Source organism: Mirounga leonina, unplaced genomic scaffold, assembly GCF_011800145.1.
Source record: "Mirounga leonina isolate KUSES-001 unplaced genomic scaffold, KU_Mleo_1.0 Mir_94, whole genome shotgun sequence".
Taxonomy (NCBI): Eukaryota; Metazoa; Chordata; class Mammalia; order Carnivora; family Phocidae; genus Mirounga; species Mirounga leonina.
In genome coordinates this window covers 46,970,879-46,989,072 of record NW_023270855.1, presented here as the reverse complement: position 1 = coordinate 46,989,072, position 18,194 = coordinate 46,970,879, and the positions used below count along the sequence as shown (strand labels likewise).

Sequence of the window (18,194 nt, the reverse complement as noted above, 5' to 3'; positions counted from 1 at the left end):
TGGGGAAGAGGAGGAGGAGGTGATGGGGAGGAGGTGATAGGAGGGAGAGGTGATGAAGAAGATAGGGCAATGCACTATGTCCAGGGGGAGCTGGGATCCCAGAGGCCAGACCCAAGGTGGGTCCTCACCGAGGGCACAGCGGCGAGGGGGCGCGGGCTCCAATCTCGCGCGGCCTAGGCAGGCAGCCTCCCGCAGGTGGCAGGCGCTGGTGTAGACGACTCCGTCGGAGCCGCACACCGGGTCCCCGCCGGCGCGACAGTAGCGGGCGCAGCCACAGCGCGCAATCTTCGCCCCCTCCTCCGGGGCGGCCGCAGGACCCCGCGCGCCGGGGGACCAGCCTGGGGGCGAAGCGAAGTCGGCCGGGTCTTCGGGACCCCAACCCCCACCTGGGCGGCGCCTCCCACCAGGCCTGGAGTGGGGGGAAAGTCCCTGGGGGCAGGGACGACCTTCCCCAGGGTAGGAACGGGTGCGCGACAGTTACTGGGAGTCCCTGAGCCCTGACCTGGTGGAATTTGCCTACTATTACGAAAACAAATAGAAGTTATCAACAAAAGCAATATAAACCTACTTCAAAATGTTTAAAAAATAAAGAAAAGGGCCCTGAAGGACACTCCAGCCCCGTCCAGACCTGTGCTGTGGCCACTGTCCGAGTTCATGGCCAGGGCCCTGCAGTTCCTACACCGCTGGTTTGTGGAGGAGGGGGCACCACCGGTTCTGCTCTGGGCGCCCTCCCACCCCAATCGGCGGTATCCTCTCTCCAATCTCCCCTGCACCCCGCTCGGCCCCGCCCCTTCCCGCTGCCCGCCCACAGCCCGCTCGGCCCCGCCCCTTCCCGCTGCCCGCCCACAGCCCTCGGCCCCGCCCCTCCTCACTGCCCGCCCACAGCCCGCTCGGCCCCCCCCCTCCTCACCGCCGGCCCGCACCCCGCTCGGCCATATCCCCAAAGTGTGCGCCCTTGACCGAGTTCCGTCCTCCTGCCTTTACCAAGCTGTCGTCCTCTGCCTAGAGACCCCGCTTCCCTGCTCTGGTCTGAGCTCCAAGAGGACGGCCCGGGTGGCCGGTGGTAGGGGAGGCAGCGGCCCGCGCACTCACCGGGGCCCTGAGCCGGGGCGCGCTCCACCTCGTTGCACGCGGGCCCCGCGCACAGCTCCTGGGCAAGCGGACTTCGGGCACTGACGTTGTAGAAGCGCGTGGCTTCGAAGGCTGCGGGACGAGGAAGGGAAGAGTGACCAAGTGATGGGGTGACAAGGTGAGGAACTGAGCCGGGGGTGCGGGTGGGTGCGGGCCTACCAGGCTCGTAGTAATCGTACACAGAGACGGGCAGCGCGGACGTCCTGCCCACCACATGCTCACGCAGCGCCCGGAACCGCACGCAGGTCAGGCACCGGCTGGGGATCTGCGGGGTTAGCAGAAGGGCTCAGGCCTGCCTGCGGCCACTGGGTTCAGGGATGAGCTACCGCCCCTACGCTCTGCTATGCCTCAAAGCCTGGGCCCCGAGCTGGCGGATTTCGGGGTACCCAGGACGTGTGAAACACAAAAACCTGATTCCACTCAATCCCGTGGGTCCTTCCATCCTACCTGGAAAAATCTCTCTGCTGGTCTTTCACTCCCCACGCCCTCCCTCTCCCCCCTCCCCCAGTCCCTGGCCACCACTAATCTGCCGTGTGTCTCTATGGATTTACCTGTTCTCGGCATTTCGTGTACATGGGATTATGCACCACGAAGCCTTTTGTATCAGGCTTCTTCCATTCCGCACGTTTTCCAGGTTCATCTACACGCACCAGCGCCACATTCCTTTTTATGCCTGAATACTGTTCCATCCCCTCCCAACTTTTCCCACCCAAGTGAGCTGCCTGGGGCACTAAGCCACCAGCTGCACCAGCTCTGCCTGGACTGGTTGTTCCCGTTTCTTTTTCATGATGAGAGGGTTGCAGGAACTGCCCTGGGCCCTGACAGTCCCGCCCCCGCCCCCGCCCCCGCACCAGTGACAGTACCTCATCAAAGTAGAAGAGGACTCTGCGTCCGGCCACCTCGTACCTCTTCAGCGTGAAATGCTTGTCAAAGAGCAGCTGACAAGGAAGTCAGAGGTCAGGGTCCACCCAGCCCCTCTGTCCCCAGTGCTTGCTTCCTCCCCGGTCTCTGCGGGGCCTTCACTGGTCAGTGGGAGGTGGGCAAGGCCCCACAGGCTGGCGACTTGCCTGTGGTCATCCAGCAAGCCCCCACGGGCCAGCGCCAGGGCCAGGGGATGGCGGTCAAGGCTACCCAGGCCCTGCCAGCCCACCCAGCACCCGGGAGAGGGTATGTGAGGCTGGTTACCTCTACCCCCGAGCTCCTGCCTTCCCTCCCCTTCCCTTCCTACAGCCTCCCTCGATCCAGCCCCAGCCCTACGCTAGGCCTCCCTGTGGCACTCGAGGTGCCCAGCTGAGCCCTGCCATCTCCTTTTATCTCAACTGCAACATTCAGCCACCATCCAGCCTGGGAAGTCACAATTTTTGATACATAAACCCAAGGCCTTTGTGCGGGCCCTTCTCCTTACCCTGGTGCTCGGCGAAGCCTCCCTGATTGCCCACCCCCGGGACTGGCCTGCCTTTCCTTCTCCATCCTCCCCACACTGCAGACCTCCTCCAGCTTTGGGCAAGATAGCATCCCCCCAGGGGATGTGGGACTGGTATCTCTTGAGTTTGAGGGCAGTGCAGGTTTCTGGAGAACCAAGGCTGAGGCTACCCTGTGGCACCCCACGTTGTCCCTACAGCACATCCACATTTGCTGAATCCCTCCTCCACCACCTGGATCCCACCCCTTCCCACCTGCCCCTCAGCAGGTGGCCAGCCCCGAAGCACCAACTCTGCCCAGAAAGAAAAAAAAAATTATGAAGGGCTGGGAACTTGCAACCCGGACAGGGCGGTCAGCTAGAGACCCCGCCTGGCTCCTGCCTGCCGGCGCCACCTCACCTGCTCCAGGCTCTCGATGTCCACCCGGAAGCCCGAGAGTAGGGGCACCTCCAGGACAGCCATATTGGAGGACCCTGCATGCAGCCACCTTCCAATGAGAGGAGAGATAGGCCCTCGAGCTCAAGCCCTATGGCGGAATTCATGGCCCCCTCTGACAGCCACAATCCCCACGAATGAAGTCCTGGGGGAGCCCAACCTGGGCCTGGCTGGGTGGCCCATCTGTACAAACACAGCTGGCCGGGCCACCGGTCAGCCCATTTCACAGCTGAGACCCTAAGACCATAAGGAGAGGGCTTCGCCGAGGGTTCGGGGCCTGATCCAGGCCTACTGACTCTGGGTCGTGCTTGCCCCGAACCCCATGCTATGTCCCCAGCACAGGAAGCAGGTCCATGGGGCCACGGGAGCCCTGGTGATTGGGAATCCCCAGTCACTCCCCAAGGCCAGCCCTCCGTGTCCCCTTCTGTGACATGGGGTGTGCATATTGGCCTCTGGGGCCTGCTCCATGCCAGGCCCTCCAAGTGCTGGTGACAAGGAGGGCGGCTGACCTTCACAGAGGGACCTGCAGACTGTGGGCCCAAGGGTCATGGGGGCCACAGCCACTGGGGAGGCTTCCTGTGGGGGTGCAGCCTGAGCACGCCCATATCTGGATGGTACACAGTGGTTCTTTCTGACACATCTAAGAGAGGAACAAAGATGTCCCCAGCAGGCCTCATGGAGCCAGAGAGTTGGGGCCAGCCCGGCAGCTTCCTGCTCCCCCTATCTCAGTTGATGGCAGGTTGAAGGTCATGGCATAGGAGGGCGGCGTAGGATGGGCTTTGGATGCCATGACAACCATCCACCTTTGGGCTCCCAAACCATCACCCAGGCAACGAGCATCCTGTGAGGGCAGCTGCCTGCACCTCCCCTGAGGACCCTCTGTGGCCTGGTCCCGGGGTCACCGTCAGGGAACCCAGAGGCCTGCGTCTGGTGCATCAGGCAGGGGCCACCAACAGCTGTCCCCACCTGGGCCACCTGCCTCACCTACCACTGGGGTCTGCTGCATCCATCTGGAAGCTTCCATCTCCCTCCTCATTTCAAAAACCATCTGCAGTCTAAGTGCCTGACAGTAAGCATTTGATTGCAAAAGCATCCATTTCAAAGATACCCATCTTGGATCAACATATTGCCGACTGTGACACAGTTACAGATAAATAGCTAGACAAGGAGCCAGGAGCCACCCCCCACATGAAATTCCCCTTTCAGAAAACCCCGGGTCACTGAGATAACCGACCCACCTTTCCCTTCCCGCTCCCTCATTCCTGCGCTTATCTTTTTAAATTTGCCAATAAGGGGGACTGGCGAAACCCAAAGCCCCCACCCTGTGCCCCCATAAAAGGCAAAGCCCTACCCAGGTCCAGACTTTCTCTCTCCCTGTGACCTCGCTGTGTGGCCCTGGGCGTGCCCGGTAACCTCCAGGAGCAGTAAGGAACGATCCTTGTCCCTCAGAGTTCCCCAATGGTTCTTGCTGAGGTATCTTGCAACCATCACAGGAACCACCAGGGCTGGTCCAGCCCCCACAGTGGGAAATGCAGCAGGGGCCAGAGGCGTGATCCCGCATTCCAGCCGACAGCCTCATAATCCACAGGCTCAGACTGAGCACCTGCTCAGTGCCCTGGTCCCGGGAGGCCGTGCTCCTCTGATATGACCCTCCTCGTAGGCCCAGGCAGGGGTGTCGGCCAGCAGGGAGGTGGCCTTACCTGGTGCACACCTCCAGAGTCACCTGGTACTCTTGGTGATGCTGGTCGGCCGCCGGGTCGTCGTCATCAGCGGAGGCGGGAGCAGGCGTCCGCCGCGGCTCAGCCTCTGGCTCCTGGAGGCTCACAAGAAGCTGGAAGGCTGGTTTGGCCACGGGGTCCGGCACGTGATAGGTGACATCAATCTGGGGGGTGTGGGAGGACCGAGGCTTAGGGAACCCGGGTGGGGGAGGGGAGAGGCAGCGGCATGGTCAGAACGATGACAAAAGTGGGGCATCGGCGACAGACGTGGGGACTACTGTTACTTCATTTAGCCCTGCAACAGCCCCAGCAAGTGTAGGTCCAACCGTCATCCCCTTTTCACGCATGTCAAGCCCAGGTCCCACAGCCTCCAGGCCTCTCCCACCTAGCCACTGTGTTGTCTGGGCTCCCGTTTTAGAGATGGGGGTGCGGCCTGAGCACACCCATATCTGGATGGTACACAGTGGTTCTTTCTGACACATCTAAGAGAGGAACAAAGATGTCCCCAGCAGGCCTCATGGAGCCAGAGTTGGGGCCAGCCCGGCGGCTTCCTTCTCCCCCTATCTCAGTTGATGGCAGGTTGAAGGTCATGGCATAGGAGGGCGGCGTAGGATGGGCTTTGGATGCCATGACAACCATCCACCTTTGGGCTCCCAAACCATCACCCAGGCAACGAGCACTCTGGGTCTCCAGGCAGACTTGCGCTCCGACCTCCAGCCAGAGCCCACAAGACCAGCCTGCCCCAGCCCAGAGTGCAGCTAAATCCCAGGGAGGGTGAGGGAGGGGCTGCAGGGAGGGCAAGGCTGAGGCATCCTGGTCCAGGGGCTGAGGGAGGGCGCCCAGGCGGGGCATCCTGGTCCAGGCAGCCGCAGGGAGACTAAACATGAGGCACTGGGCCAACTCCAGGGTGGGGGAGGGCATCTGCTTATGGTCAGAGACCACTGGATTGAGGGTCAGACGGACTTTCTTGGGAGGAGCCCCCACACCCGAGAGGAGGCATGGCCACCTGCCTTGGGCAGGCTGGGCTGCATTACGGGGGGCAGACGGTCTGCCCCAGGGTCTCTCTCAGCCGCACCCATCTGCCCCACTCAGCCTGGCCCGCCGTTGAGCTTGCAGCCCCCAGCCTGCCCCTCTGGGCGCCCCCAGTGAGCACACGATGTCCCCACAGCCCCACCTGCATCAGGCAGCAGCCTTCACCCTTGGCGCTCACAAACAGCCCCGTGGGGAGGCTGGGGATCTGAAAGAGACAGGACACCATGACGCCCTCCGCAGACACGCCAGGGTGGGCGGGCAGCGGGGAGGGGCCGCCAAGCCCTGGCCCAGGAATACACACCGCCGCTGTCTGCAGAACCTTCTGGTTGGCCCTGTGCAGTTCGAAGGTCTCCTGGTAGTCCAAGTTGGTGGAGGCCAGGGAGACGGTGAGGTTGATGCCGCCAGCATAGGACAAGATGGCATACTCTGCCAAGGCCTGCAGAGCCACGCAGGTGTCCTGGGGGTAGACGAGGAGGCACTGGAAGCCCCAGGGACGGGTCAGCCGGCAGGCTCCCTGCCCCCTTCCCAGGAGGTCCGGCCCAGACCGGAGGCACCAGGCGTGGACCCTCTCTGAAGGCCAGGGACCCATGTGGCTGGGAGGCAGAGTGAATCTGGTGCAGACATCCACAGTCTGGGGGCCCCCGAGAACGGGCAGGCACCTCCGCAGAGGCAGAGGCTGCGTGCCTGTCCCAGAGCCTGGTGCGTCTGTCCCTCAGGCTCCACCCCCTGCCTTCCCCTGGACTCCTTGTCCCCCAGGAGCCGCCCTGGGACTTGAAGTAGGCGGTGGCTTCCTGGCGAGCTCTGAGCCCCGAGCCTGGACCCCAGTGACCCTGCTGGGACCTGAGCCCCTTCCTCTGGCCCTGCTCAACTCACCTGAGTGGAGGAGAAGCCCCCAAGCGCGTTCCGCTGCTGGGACAGCCATTTCACCACGGGCAGGGCGGTGGCCACGTCACCCAGGAGGGTGTAGGTCAGCAGGGCATAGGCTGTCATTTCCACCTCGGCCGAGACCACTGCAATGGACGAGGCTGGCTGGGGCCTTTCGATGCTGGGACCCAGCACCCAGCACCCAAAGCAGGGGGCCAGTACCTGACCGAGAGACCCCATCGCTGAAGCTCAGGAATGCATCCTTGTCCACGTCCCGGGAACCCGTCAGGCTCCAGTGGGTGACCCCATCTGCAGGGCCAGGACAGGTCAGGGGCCACGACCCAGTTCAGTGTGCAGCCTGGCATCCCGTGGGGAGGGTCAGTGCATATGGTCTCAAGAAGAGACATCGGTGGGGGGGGGGGGGGGGGGAGGGTGGTGGACCCCAGGGGAGGAGGGTGCCAGGGCAGAGGGCTGGGGCAAGAAGGGTCTCCAATCTGCAACTCCGTGACAGACCCCATCCCTCCGGCACCCCTGGTAGACATCAATGGCCTCCCTCCTGACGGGGCCCTGATGGGGTTCCAGCTGTCCCCACTTAGGACCAAGGAAGCCACTTGCCATTTGCAAAGGCTCCGAGGATTCTGAGCTCATGTGAGGTGCAAAAGGCCCTCAGACCACAGAGAAATCGGCATTCCCTGCCCAAGCAGGTACTCCTAGACACGGTCATCCAATTGGGTGGTTTTAGAATTTTGCTTAATTTTTTTCTTTTCTTCCTAGCAATGAAAGCATTCTTCAGGTGACATCATAAGCTGAGAAGCTGCTGGGGAAGGTGGGGAGTGGGGAGTGCGATGAGAACTGGAGGTGGGAGGGGAGGGGGCTCAGTCTGAGAAGTCTCTGCGACCGGGGCTCCCCAAACATAGTGGGTAGTCATTTTGCCAATGGGGAGACCGACATCCTGAAGATGGAAAAGGCTTTGCAAGGCTCACCCAGCGATGGAGGGCGGGGGGCCCTCCCTGGGGCAGGGGTAGCTACCCCCTATTTCACAAGGGAGAAAAATGACCCTCGGGCTCAAGCCACTTCATCAAATGAAGCCACTAGGAGATGCGACAATGAGTAACAAACAAAAGAGAGCGAGCAAAGGGTGCCTCCTTAGTGCCAAGCATGTGTCCATGAGCTGTCTACTGGGGTGCACTATGCGGGCCCCCTACCCTGCGTGATGGCCAGGCTGCGGAGCTTCCGCAGCGCTGCAGGGGCTGCCAGGCTGCGGAGCAGGGTCAGCGCGTAGGTGGTCAGGGCGCTGCTGTAGGGGTCCACGGCCAAGGGCGCACTGGACTCCAGGAAGTGCCGCGCTCTGGCAATGGCGCTCCTCTCCTCCTGCAGGGTGGGGTTCGGGGGGGAGTGGAGCCCTGGGAGGCTGCTCTGCTCCCCCACCCACCTGCCCACCCACAGATTCCCAGGGCACGCCTAGGGGGAGCGCTGGATGGCTCACAGACTCTCATTTTGCCTCCCTCTGGGGCTCCCACAGCCTGCAGACCTGGCTTTCAGAACCCCGTCCCCTTTATGTTGGTGCCAACTTTTTCCAAATGAGGTCTGAGCACAGCGGATCAACTCAGAGACGTTCTGGGAGAAGTCGGCAGAGCCCTGACCACCCTGTCCCACCTACCCCATCACCAGGCTGGCTTCCAAGACCCCCTGCCCAGGCCCACCTCATCCTCTAGGCCTCACCTCAGTGGTCACCTCCTCCAGGAAGCCCACCAACCCTGATCACACTTCCCCCCTCCCAACCCCAATGTGAGCCCCTGGAGCACAGAAACTGAGTCCAGTGACAGCTTGATTCAGAGAAGCTGCCCAGGAATATTGGTTAAGTGGGAAAAAATGAGTGATGAGAAGCATTAATGAATTTAGCAAATGACCAACGTGGGCACTGAAGGAGCCACGCTGTTAAGATAACTCACAATTCATCATCAGAGGATGTAGAACAGACACAGATGTTAGGAATGGTGGGGTCCCTACCCCCAGGGCTGAGATCCACTATGGACACCCTCACTGCAGGGGACGTGCTTCCCCCACTCCTGTTTCACAAAAGCAACAATTGCTCCCGAGTCCCCCAGGACACCTCAACCTTGACTGGTTCCAGTACCAACTGTAAATGAAGGTTCTAGACCCTTCTCCCAAAAACTTTCCCAAATTTTTGCATAGGACTCCCTGACCAGCCAGGAACCTGCTCTAGCCCCAAATGATTCCCCAAACAGGGACTGGGGGCATCAGATAGTCCTGGGAGATCTCAGGATACAGCTCCCTTAGGCCCCCCACAATTATCACAGGAATCTCTCAATCCTCTGCTCAGGCTACAAGAAGGTGGACATCCTGGGACCACTGAAAAGCATGAGAAAGAGTGGAAGGAGGGCATCAAGGAAGAAATAAAGCCTGCCAGAGGATGGCTGGCCTGGCCTGCAGGGGAAAGCCACCCACAGCTCCCAAGGCCACCCTGTGCTCACCTCCGAGGCCATGCCCGTCTCCAGGAGCGCAGCCACCACGTAGGCCGTCAGCGGGACTGTGCCGTGGATCCCACCCTGCAAGAGGACTCTCGAGCCTCACCCTGAGCCAGAGGGGACTGCCCCCGACCCCTTACTGGCCCCAGACAGCAGCGGAGAGCAGGCAGGGCAGGGCTAAGGTGCCAGAAGGGGGCCGAGGGGCCGCTCACCTGGATGTCCTTGTTCAGGATCCTGCCCACGGCCGGGAAGGAGCCGTCCACCCGCTGCTGCCGGACGATCCAGCCCTTGGCAGCCGCCAGCTCCTGGGGGTCGATGAAGATGAAGCTGCGCGCCTGGGCAAAGGACTTCAGGACAAAGGCCGTGAGCCTGAAATAGGATGAGGCAGGGACTGGGGGGGCCATGGGCTGGGGGCGGTTGTGCAGAGAAGGTCACCTCCCGTATGCCCCCTGAGGAACTGTGCATGCTCCCCGCACGGCCCCGGGTCTCTGCTTCCTCACCTGTAACATGGGAGGGGCCAGCGTGCCCTCGCAGGGCTGCTGTGAGGGCTCCAGGAAGTGTGTGGGCACCCAGCAGGGCCCAATGACAGAGGCCAGCCTCCCTGCATGGACCCTCCCACCCTGGCACTCAAGGCCTTCCTATGAGATGGTTCAGCCCTGCCTCCCCCTGCCACGTGCAGAAGACCTTTCTTGTTGCCCCCCCACCGCCAATCCCCAAGGGATCCCAGCCTTGCAGAGAGATCTCGTCTTTCTCGGGAACCTGCAGCCAGATAACTTAGATGCCTGGTCCCCTCTATGGCTCTAGCCAGCCACAGTTAGGGGCATTTCAGTCCTTGGGCCTGAGAATGACTTTTGAATGGGCACATGAGGTGATGCTGGGAGCAGCTGTTGCAATTTTGCCACCATGAGGGGAGGAGCCACAGTGCTGAGAGAGCCCACAAGGGACCAAAGGAAAGAACCTGGTGGGCGGGGGTGGGGGGGCAATGCATTGCAGGCTGCCAGACTGGCCCATCCTGTAGCCGCCCCAGCCCTGTGGTGTGAACTGACATTTAGAATTGCCTTTCAGCCAGATTTCTGTTGCTTGCAGTGGAAAACTTTCCACCAACCCACTACCTCAGCTACCCCATCCAGGCACTGTTCGTGTTGTGTTTCCGTCCTGTCTACACAGAATGAGGTACTGCTTGTCTCTCAACGCTCCGCCCACGTGTCTCTCCCCAGAGGAAGCTTCTTGGGCGCCCCCACTCTGAGATGGGCCTCTCTGGACTCCCAGGACCCCCAACTGGCCTCCCCACAGCCCACCTCTGTGTCACAGGTGTCCATCCTTGGCTTTGCAACCTGTGCCTTGTCCACCCCCCCGCCTCCCTGCTGCATCACGGTGCACCTGAGTGAGAGCTGATGGGCCCAAGGGATGAATGAGGGGGTGAAAAATCAACGCAGGAGAACCACTGGATGGAATGCAAGGAGCCGAGAGGGACGAGCAACAGGACGGAGGAGCAGGCCCCGCTCTTCAAGATCAAGTGGCTCCCCCACCCACGCCCACCAGGCGGCTACTGTCCAAGCGGCAGAAGCCAACAGTTGCGGCGAGGCGGCGCCGACCGGGAGCCCCTGTGCGCCGCTGTGGGAGTGTAAACCCGCGCAGCAGCTGTAAAAAGCCAGCCGGGCGGTTCCTGGCCAAGTTAGAGGCCGAGCTCCCATGGGGTCCCGCGATTCCACTCCTGGGAACATCCCCTCGGGAATCGGAAGCAGGGTCGCGAAGAGATACTTGTACACCCGTGTTCACCGCTCTCTATCACAGCAGCTGAAACGTGGGATGACCTGAGTGTCTAGACTGACGAAGAGATTCACAAAACGGGGTGCCTCCACACACCGGGATGTTATTCGGCCTTCAGGGGGAGCAACACTGACCCTGCTCCAGCACGGCGCGAACCTCGAGCACACTGTGAGCCGTGAAGCAAGCCGCGCAGAAAAGGAAGCTATGATCGCACTCACGGGAGGTCCCGGGAGGGACCAAATTCACAGGGACAGAAACTAGAACGGGGGTGCCGGGGGGCTGGAGCGGGGGGGGGGGGAGTCCGTATGTAATAGACAGAGTTTCAGATTTACAAGATTAAAAAGAGTTCTGGGGACGGACGGCGGTGACGGCGGCATAAGAGCGTGAATATACTGAATGTCACTGGACTGGACACTTAAAAATGGTGAAGATGATAAATTGTATGTTATGCGTACTTTACCGCACCCACAGAAAGAAGTTAAGAGAAAGAAAATCAAGGCTCTGTTGCGGTGAATCGCCAAAATGTGAAATAGCCCATAACTCCAAGGCTGCGTGCACCCTCCCCAGGAGTCTGCTCGTCCCGGCCACTCTCCCTCCCGGACCCCCAAACCCATCCTTTCTCCTGCCTTTGGGGCGCCTCCATCAGCCCGGCCACGCCCCAGAGGGAGGGGCCCAACGCCCTACGCATGCGCAGGCCACCGGCCGCGGGGCCACGCGGAGCCCGAGTGCTGGGCCCTGTGCATCCCCACACTCTCTCTGGGCAGGTCGGCCCTCTGGAGCCAAGTAAGCAACACTGCACACGGCGGGGGGGGGGGTAAGGGGGGGACCCTCAGCCAGCTGTGTCGCTGCGCCCGTGGGCCCTGGCCATGCTGCTGTGCGGTGGACACTCTGGGTCAGTTTCAGGACAGGGAGGGCAGTTTTCATGCCCACAGCCCCCTGCGCTCAGGGAGAGAAACCCCATCTGGGGACAGAAGCTGGGGTGCCCCACGGTCCCTGCAAGCCCCAAGGTGGATATGGGAAATCCACAATCACGCAAACTGCCCTGCTCTGAGGCTCCCGGGGAGCAAGACCCAGGGGTGCGCAGCCCCGCACCGGGCCCTCCTGGCCTGGTCGCCCCGAAAGCCAAAGGGAGCCGCTTGCAAGGGAAACCAGACTCCAGGCTGCTCTGCCCACACGCTCCCCCGACCTCAGCCTCCCGGTGGTGGTAGGGCCTCTCCCGTCCCGTCCTACTCGGGGTCACCCCTGTTTTGGGGTCCAGTGGGCTCTGAAGAGGCCTCAGAGCATCCAGGACCTGCTCCTGAGAGGCTGGAGAGCAAGGGCTCTGTTCCGGGCCATGTGGCGACAACAGGAGAAAGACTAACTACGAGAAATAGTCCCTGTCACTGCCACCACCCCCCATCGCCACACCCAGAGCCCAGCAAGCTGCCCACATCCAGCCCTCTGAACGCCGGGGGGCCGGGGCCATGGCTATCTCTGTCACCCTGGGGATCTGGCCCCGAGCGTCCTGGCCATTCGGTGTGGCATGGGGGGCTGCGGCTTCGGGTGGGAGAGCCCCCATGGCCGTGCCCCCAAAGTGGGGACTCACCACATGCTCCCTGATGCGTCCCGCTCCCCGAATGCACTGTAGGAGCCGTCCTGGTGCCTGTAGGTCAGCTGCCGCTGGTAGCCTGCGGAGCAAGCGGAGGGGTCAGCGTCCTGGGAACGTCCCTGGGATCCCCCCCCATGATGCAACACTCACATCCAGGGTCACCAAAACCACCCCCACCCACATCTGGAGTCTGGAAACTGCCCCACACCCACCCCTGGAGACCCTGAAAGGGCTCCACACCACGGGTGTGGCTGAAAGCTCTACTTTGTTCCTCTCATTTCCTGACATCACCTCTCTGTCACTCCTGGTCACACACAGGCCCTCACTCACGCCTGGGTGGTCAGGGACCTGCCCCATCTCGAGGCAGCACCCTCTGCCCCCAGGGGTGGGGACTAGTCCACGAGAGCCTGGTGTGCTCAGAGAGCAGAAGGCACCAGAAGAGCCAGAGCAGAAGAGCAAGGGGGCAGGGGAGGGAGGTGAGGCGGCCACTCGGGCCACACTGGGTGTTTGGCCTTATTGTGAGGGCAGCAGGGGGGCATGGGCCAGGCGAGCCAGGGAGGGCTGTGAGGGGACATATGTAGTGGGTGGTCTGTAGGGTCTGGAGAGGAACCCAAAATGGGACCTTATGAGGGAAGAAGGGTCTTTGTAGTTGTGATCATGCTGAAGATGTCCAGATGAGATTGTCCTGGAATAAGGTAGGACCTGGATCCAATGACTGGTATCCTCAGAAGAGAAGAGATGCAGAAATAGACTCAGACACAGGAGAAAGAAACGCCCTGCCTGTGAAGCGCACTCCAGGGAGCCTGCCCCTGTGCCGGCGGCCCCAGGAAACGAACACCAGCAAGCCTGGCAGAAAACCGGGGGAGGGGGCTCGATGGGAAGCTTGTAGAGTCTGGAATGCCCACTGGCTGAAGGGCACAGGGTCTGGCTGCTCAGGGGAGCTCCCGGCAGCTGTTGATGACTAGGGGGTCATCAGACTGGGGGTGGCGTTCGAGGCCCAAGCCCAGATGGGTTCAGCGACCTGAGCGTCCCTGGCCACAGACCGAGTGGGCTTCTTGGGGTTCCCGGCAGTCTCTGGTCAGCCTTTATCAAGCCAGATTTTCGGCCCGTGGCAACCCCTGACTTTGCTTTTCCATTCAAGAGTTTCCACATTCACCATGAGCTCTTGCGCTTTCCTTTTCCCATTGAGAACGGATGGTTCTGGATCATCAGGACTGCTTTTGGAGATCTTCTACAGGGAACCCTGACAGGCCAGGAAGCAGGAACTCCAGAGTCGCCTCAGGAATCAAGGCGCTCACATGCCTCAGTTTCCCCATCTGAGAGGGACCTGACATCCTCTGAGCCGGGCACACGCCGGTCTTTCTTGAAGGCAGAAATTTCCAAGGTGGTGCCTGTGGGCTCTCCTCTCACTCTGGCTGGGACCAAGTGCCCTGGCCAGCCAATCCAATCCGGACGAGCCTGGGGTCTCAGAAGCCCCCACCACCCTGCATGGTCTCAGGCTGGCTGCTCTGAGGAGCCTCACGTGGCTCATGTGGGAAATGAGGACCATTAGTCTGGGGTTGTGGGAGGGCGACGTGGGGCAGCACAGGTCAAGTACACGTACCTGCCCGCTGTGAACGCCAGCTTCACAGCTGGGTCAAACCCTCGCCTTCCTCCCCTTCGCTCCAGCTCCAGCCCAAGGCCAGAAGCACACCTCAGGAGGCCTCAGGACCTTGGCATCAACTGACTTAACTCCATTGCTACACAGATAGGAAACTAAGGCACTGAGAACAGGCCCTACCTGAGGACACACAGCAGGTGCCGGTGACAGAGGTGAGGCTACAAACTTCCCCATGACCCTCCTATGGGGCCAAGACATGCAGAGGGGGTGGGTCAGGGCGCTCAGAGGTCCTACCCTCCAGAGGTCCTAAGGATCTGATTCCTGGTGATGGAAGACCCTCGGTGCCGCGTGATTTCTGTTCCGTGCGGTCTTATTTCTTTCTTTTTTTTTTTTTTTAAAGATTTTATTTATTTATTTATTTGAGAGAGAGAGTCAGAGAGAGAGAGAGAGCACAAGAGGGAGGAGCGGGAGAGGGAGAAGCAGACTCCCCGCCGAGCAGGGAGCCCGATGCGGGACTCGATCCCGGGACTCCAGGATCATGACCTGAGCCGAAGGCAGTCGCTTAACCAACTGAGCCACCCAGGCGCCCCCGTGCGGTCTTATTTATTTCTGAAGATGTTCAGTGCTGCATTGTTTATTTCTGAAGATATTCAATGCTGCATTATGTAGGGAGGAAAAAGCCGGAAATAACCCCGCCAGGTCCAAGAGAAGAGTTTAGTACGTTGTATTCCATAAATGTAAGTGAGGGACAAAGCGTGTAACCTGGAAAATGACTATGAGCACATCCTGAGACCCAGCAATTTTACTCTGGACACCCGCGCCACAGAAATTCGGATGTTTTCACCAAGCACGTGGACAGGATGCCTCAGGGCAACCGGATTCTAAAAGCCCTGAACGTGATGCTGCTCCAGCCCCCACCATCAGACACGCTGCCCCTGGTCCCGCCGCGGAGCCGGGCGAGGGGGGGTGAACGGAACTCGGCTCCACACAGCCCGGGGGACAAATCGCATACACACAGCATGTGGCTGGGACACACTGAAGGATGCCACACCGCGAGGCACCAAGAGCGACCACGTTAACCTGTGTTGCTGGAGAGCGTAAATTCAGAGCCAACATGGATGGGGCGATTATAGGGAATTACTTTTCTTCTCTAAATGTTTTTTTATAATGCTATTATATTGCTTTTTTTTTTTAAAGATTTTTTATTTATTTATTTGACAGAGAGAGCGAGCACAAGCAGGGGGAGCGGCAGAGGGAGAGGGAGAAGCAGGCTCCCCGCTGAGCAAGGAGCCCGATGCGGGGCTTGATCCCAGCACCCTGGGATGATGACCTGAGCCGAAGGCAGACGCTTAAACAACTGAGCCACCCAAGCACCCTATATTGCTCTTCTTGTTAAAAAAAAAAAATCTACATTTTTAGAAGACGCCATTCCTCTCCCCATAGCTGATTCCCAGCATGCAGAGCCATGCCCAAACTGTACAGACCCTGGGCTCCTGCTGACACTGACCTGATGGGCCACCCTGAGTGGCCCCTTTCATCCACTTGGGTCCCTTCCTCCGCATCCGCTATACCGGGCACGTGGGCTGCCTCCCTCCCCATGCCGTCTCCCTGGGCAGCACCCTGCCCCCCCAGCCCCGGTACCTTGTACCAGGTAGTCCGTGGTCTCTCGCTCCACCTCGGGGCTGAGCTGCTGGGTTTTCTGCAGATACTTCAGGACAAAGATGTTGGGTGCAAAGTGGATCATGTTTTGCTCTCCGCAGCCAAAGGGCAGCCGCAGGAGGTTGCTGAGGTGGTTCAGGGTTGGTCCCATGACGTCTCCTGGTGGGGAGGAAATGAGGGCTGGGCTGCGGGCCGGCCTCAAATGGTGCCCTGGCTGTCCTAGGGATAGCCTTCGCCAGCGCGGCCTATGGCCTAACACCGGCCACCCACCCTCTGACTGCCCTTCGGGACCCGACTGCGCCCCATGCCCACTTAGCCCACCGGGGGCCCTGGCTTTGGTGGCCACCCACTGGAACTCTCCTACACACCTCCCTCTGTGTTCTTTGGTCTCAGCTCGGTGTTCTTTCTCTACCTCTTCATTATGCTGAATGCTCATTTCTTTGTGGCTTTTAAAACAGGTGCATTTAAAGCTATACATTTTCCTCTTACAACTTTGGTTGCATCCCACAAATGATCGATCAATCCAGCCATTATGGTTCTATTTTAAATATTTTTTCTAATTTCCAGTAGGAAACGTGATTTTCTCTTCAATCATGAGTATTTAGATTTTTTTTTAAGTTTCCATACCCACATGACATTGTTGATATATTTTTCAGTTCTTTTTTTTTCAATTTCTCCTGTGTTCTCCTCCCTTCAGCACTCTGCATTCCTCTTCTTGGCTTCTCTGCATCACACATGGCTGATGGGCCCTCCAGAACTCCTGCTCTTCCCTGGTCACACTTCCCTTCCTTCCTTGGCCTTTCCTCCTGCCCCACCGAGGCTGCCACTGCTCCTGCAGCCTCCATCCATGGCAGAGCCTGCCTACTTTCTCATCACCCTCCTCTGGGCTTCCCAGCTTCTTCTCCACCTTCCATCCCACTGTGCTGATAGGCACTGGCCCAGAGGTCCCGGCCCTTGCCCCGTCTCCATCCCTGCCCATCTGCTTGCTCCCCTATGCCACTACCCAGGCCACTCGCCCCCTAGGGCCATCTCTCACTTGATCTCTTGCCTCAGAAATTGCAAACTCCCACATCCTCTGATCTGGCTACAAACACTAACCTGTCTGGGCCCCAGGACTTCTGTCCTCTGATGTCAGAGAGACCCAAGACCCCTGCATTCAGGCCTATGTGCCCCTCCGGGCCTCTTCCCCTCTTCTCCATCCTTCCAACACCCAACACCATGTTGACCACACGGTCCCCACTTTCCACTCCTGTACCTGGGCTATAGGAGACAACCCACATCCTACAGACCCCCAGTCATAGCCACTTACTCCTGCTTAGCAAACGCTCTGGATGTCTGCCCCTCTCACCAGGACCCCCACCTTCCACCCTGCGCCTCGCTGACTTCACCCAGACTTTCTGCCTTCTTGCACATCACCCCACACTCACTGCTCTCACAGAATTGACCACCTGCCCCTTGGGGTTGCCTCACACAGGGCTTGGACAGGCTGGGTCTGGACCCACCTCGGGCAGACTGGAAATGCCTCAAAGACAGGGTTGGGGTCATCTCTGGGTCTGCCCCAGCACGGAGAAATCACCAGAAGCTGCTTGTCGGGTGAGTGGGTATGGGGCTGGAATCCCCGGAGAAACAGATCCCCAGTAGAGGCTGATGTGAAACCGAGTCTGGAGTGGACACCTTGCCCCCTGGCCTGAGTCCTTGCCCCCATTCTCCCCGGGCCAGGCTACAAGGCAGACGCACCTATGACGGAGGCCACTGCCCGCTCAGACCCAGGGATGGCGCTGTGCGGGACTCCCAGGGTAAAGGCTTCACTGTAGCTCTCGTCCACTTCCACCTTCTTCCAAATGCGGAACTCACCCACCGAGCCCCAGCCAGTGGAGAAGCCGATGAATCGGACCTCTGGTGGCCTGGGGAGGGTCCAGGCCATGATGACAGACTCATTGGAAGGCTCTGGACCATGGCCAACCTGGAAAAAGAGGCCAAGGATGCTGGATGCCGGAAGGAAGCACACAGTGGTGCTCAGGCAACAGGGACACTGGCTATGGGGGTCACAGAGAAACTAAAGGTCACCTCACCCCCTTCAATGGCCAACAGAGACACAAGTGTGGCATCTACAGATTCCGAAGTCATCAGGCTCCTGGGAGTCTCTGGGCCTTTGCACATGCTATTCCCTCTGCCTGAAACATCCTCCACTCCCCAGTTTGCCTGGTGAACTCCTATTCATGTTTCAAAACCCCATTTGGCTATGTCCCTCCTCTAGAAAGCTGTATTAGCTGCTCCTTTTCTATGTCCCCTTTGCCTGGTCCCTAAAATTCACCAGCCCCCATTTCACCTACTTATATCCACCTTCCTTCTCCATGGCCACCCACCATCCCTCAGCTCTCAGATCCCTACACCCCTGTAAGCAACTCCAGGCAGACTGTGAGCAGCCTGAGATAGTGCCCTGTGTTTACCCTCCCTCCTCCCTGCCCCCTGTCAGAGCTGGACACA

At 59.9% G+C, this 18,194-nt stretch overlaps 1 protein-coding gene across 1 annotated transcript in view; it reads right to left on the bottom strand.

The window, feature by feature from the left end:
- Window positions 1–18,194, bottom strand: part of CPAMD8 (C3 and PZP like alpha-2-macroglobulin domain containing 8) — a 72,942-nt gene that overhangs the window by 645 nt on the left and 54,103 nt on the right. The window contains exons 25-40 of the mRNA XM_034997547.1: window positions 17,445–17,670; window positions 15,690–15,866; window positions 12,446–12,527; window positions 9,303–9,459; window positions 9,097–9,171; window positions 7,807–7,972; window positions 6,824–6,910; window positions 6,611–6,747; window positions 6,039–6,194; window positions 5,880–5,942; window positions 4,688–4,869; window positions 2,952–3,039; window positions 1,995–2,069; window positions 1,291–1,396; window positions 1,093–1,203; window positions 129–338 (exon numbers count right to left, since the gene is read on the bottom strand). Coding sequence (XP_034853438.1) covers window positions 129–338; window positions 1,093–1,203; window positions 1,291–1,396; window positions 1,995–2,069; window positions 2,952–3,039; window positions 4,688–4,869; window positions 5,880–5,942; window positions 6,039–6,194; window positions 6,611–6,747; window positions 6,824–6,910; window positions 7,807–7,972; window positions 9,097–9,171; window positions 9,303–9,459; window positions 12,446–12,527; window positions 15,690–15,866; window positions 17,445–17,670 — 2,098 coding nt within the window. The remainder of the gene's footprint in view (window positions 1–128; window positions 339–1,092; window positions 1,204–1,290; window positions 1,397–1,994; window positions 2,070–2,951; window positions 3,040–4,687; window positions 4,870–5,879; window positions 5,943–6,038; window positions 6,195–6,610; window positions 6,748–6,823; window positions 6,911–7,806; window positions 7,973–9,096; window positions 9,172–9,302; window positions 9,460–12,445; window positions 12,528–15,689; window positions 15,867–17,444; window positions 17,671–18,194) is intronic.